We start from the raw sequence: 2,918 nt of genomic DNA, 5'->3' as shown, positions 1-2,918 counted from the left end.
CAAATATTCGCAAAGTTTTTTTAATTACAGTACTTTGATACATTCTTTACTGTTTAAGACAAAAGGTTTCACAATTTTTAACCCTAAGGCTTTATAAAATATAAATGCAACAGTAATATAAAAGAAACAAGTTTATTAATCATTCTGTTTTTACACACATTTATTTACTATCTTTATTAAGCATATATAAATTACCTATTATAAATTTATAATCAGTAAAAACTAAAATTTCATCTGACTTTAATCTTTAAGAAAATAAAACTGAAATATTTAAAGGTCTTCCATGTTTTAATAATAAGATTAATAGAAAATGAAATTAAAATGACGTATAATTATAATGAGTACCTGTTATTTCTCCCATTTTTTTCAAATATTTTACCTACGGAAAAAGGCTATATTTTTAGATTAATAATTTTAACTTCTTATTTTTTTAAAACAAGAAAATAAAACTGTTTAAATTTGTTAAACTTAGCAAAATAAAAGTCTAAATTAAATTAAAAACTTATCATATAAAGCTCACAACTCTGACAAATTTATGCTGCACAATAAATTATATAAAATTAAATGTGCATCAATAAGTTTTAACGAAAATGGTTTCGTTTTAGAAAAACTCACTAAGTTTTCCAAATGGATTTTTTAAATGTGGCCCACCCAATAAAAGTGGGCCCACTTGGCGAACACTGGAAATAGCACATGTGAAATGCAAAACGGAATTTTAAATAATACATCACAACAAAATAATGAACCAAAGAAAATTCAAAATTAGGTTTTATAATAAATACTAAGTTAAAGTTTGACATACACATACATATATCATAATTAAGGGGTGCCCAACCTTTGTCATGTGGCCCGTCGACTGTTGATGTGCAGCCAGCAGAAATTTCTGAACGCAGTAAAAATTTATTTTAATTTAGTTGTTGTTTAAACATTATAAATGTTCTGTTATTAACTTATTTCATTCAAATTTATATTACTCTATAAAATACATATTTTTTCCTTTGCACTTTCATACTGGTAGCTTCTTTTTGGTTAAAATTTATATCACACCCCCCAATATTTAGGTACATATGTATATATATTGATAAATGAATTATTGTGGAAAATGGAAAAAGTGTTTTTAGTTTTAAATAAATTCAAATAATTAAAAGCATTTAATTTTCTGCAAATATGTTAATAAGTTTACTGATATCTGGTGCTTAGAACACAAATATTTAGATAAAAAATCATCATATTTGTTGTTAACATGACTAAATATGCATGCGGCACTTCGCGACTCCACTTGCTGTGCAAGTGGCCCTTCACTCAAAAACATTTTACACCCAATCATAAATGATTAAGTATTTATGTATTAGAACAAAATCACAACAAAGATATGGGGAGTGGAAAATCCTAAAAAATATAGTTAAGATTAACATCAATGAATATGAAGTACTCACCTTATTCGAATCTCTCAAAATTTGGCATTCCACTCTATAAATTTTGCTCACTTTCATCTTCGCTTTACATTTAGCTTGAATAACGTAAAACGCCTCCTCTTCACAAACTTCTATTTTAAAAATAAAATTCTCACGAAACATTTTTGCAGCTTTACTGTGAAGGCTTAAAAAGTTTAAAGAAACATCAGGCGCAATTTTGCTGTTCACTAACTCGCAGTATTCCATGATGTTACTCACATCGAATCCTATCAACCTTAGTGGACATCTCTCAATAGAATCCATTCTTTAAAAAAAATCTGTTTTTCTACAAAAAATAACGTAAAATAATTTGTGCATGTAAAATATCGAACAACTACTAACTTCCATTCGTTTAGCATTGCGCGATGGTAATTGTTATTCCTACTAAAATTTTCGAAGTGGAAGTAGTTGTGTTTTTTTAATATTATACCCAATTACGTTAAAATATATATTTTTTGTCTTCAAATCATTACAAATTGAAGTGAAGTCAGCATTGCTTACTTCATAACGTACAGAACTGGTATAGTTTTAGAATATTCTTCTTTTTCATAGAATAGTATATATTTCTGTATCTATATAATTCGAGAAACAACAGTAAAGAATCATCCGAATTACTTGAAATTGTATAATTTGTGTTGATTATTAATAAATTTTTATCGTTTCTTTGGTAAGTATTTTTTAGTTACGAATGATAAATTTCAACTGGAATTCAGCTATTTTGTTTTTAAGTTACATATTGAAATTTATATCGAGATCTTGAAATTATAAAATTTTATTGTGTGGTACGTTATCTTAAAGTAATGAAGGGATAATCTATGTATAGTCAACCCTCCTATAACGCGGTACTCTCAGAACGCGGTTTCCGTCAACAGCATCCCATAAGTTCCTTCCGCGTAGCCTAAGAATGTTTAGCCTAAGCTGTTTAGTTCGTTAGGGCCTATTTGAATTATAAGGGAACAGATGGCGCCAGTTTCATGTAGGTCCACACAGTGGCATCGCGACATAGTAACTAGATATGTTTACATAAAGATTATCTCCGACTTATTAAACTAGTAATAATATAAATTCACTCAAAAATAATTTAAATAAAGTTGTGTGTTTACAGAGCAGCACTTCATCAGGGGACACACTGTCTGTAAACACACAGGAGCCTTTCTGTTGTTAATAGCAAAGCCAAAACTAACAGTGCCCCGTGGCACCTAATGATAATACAAGCATAAAGAATAATAATAATTACCGCATTAAATAAATTTTTACCATTATAACATTCATATAAATTTGCAATATAATCACCTTTACTGAAACAAATGTACAAAACACCTAGAAGACATAAAAAAAAACAGCCCCCAATGCACTTATAAATATTCAAAACAGTTACAGTTAGTAAAAGTGAAAAACAAATTCCTTATATTCCAAATCAGCACAAAAAATAATATGCTGACACCTAGATAAAAATAAACAAAT

The 2,918-nt window shown here is 28.2% G+C and overlaps 1 protein-coding gene across 1 annotated transcript in view; it reads left to right on the top strand.

Annotated features, from left to right (window-relative positions):
- Window positions 1–1,819: 1,819 nt before the first annotated feature.
- The window catches only part of LOC139427141 (adult-specific rigid cuticular protein 15.7-like), a 3,861-nt gene continuing 2,762 nt past the window's right edge, over window positions 1,820–2,918 (top strand). Inside the window, exon 1 of the mRNA XM_071187954.1 lies at window positions 1,820–1,858. Within this exon, the coding sequence (XP_071044055.1) occupies window positions 1,820–1,858 (39 nt within the window). The remainder of the gene's footprint in view (window positions 1,859–2,918) is intronic.

This window comes from Parasteatoda tepidariorum, chromosome 2, assembly GCF_043381705.1.
Source record: "Parasteatoda tepidariorum isolate YZ-2023 chromosome 2, CAS_Ptep_4.0, whole genome shotgun sequence".
Classification (NCBI taxonomy): Eukaryota; Metazoa; Arthropoda; class Arachnida; order Araneae; family Theridiidae; genus Parasteatoda; species Parasteatoda tepidariorum.
Note: the sequence above shows the minus strand (reverse complement) of the source record. Positions and strands in the feature narration are given on the sequence as shown.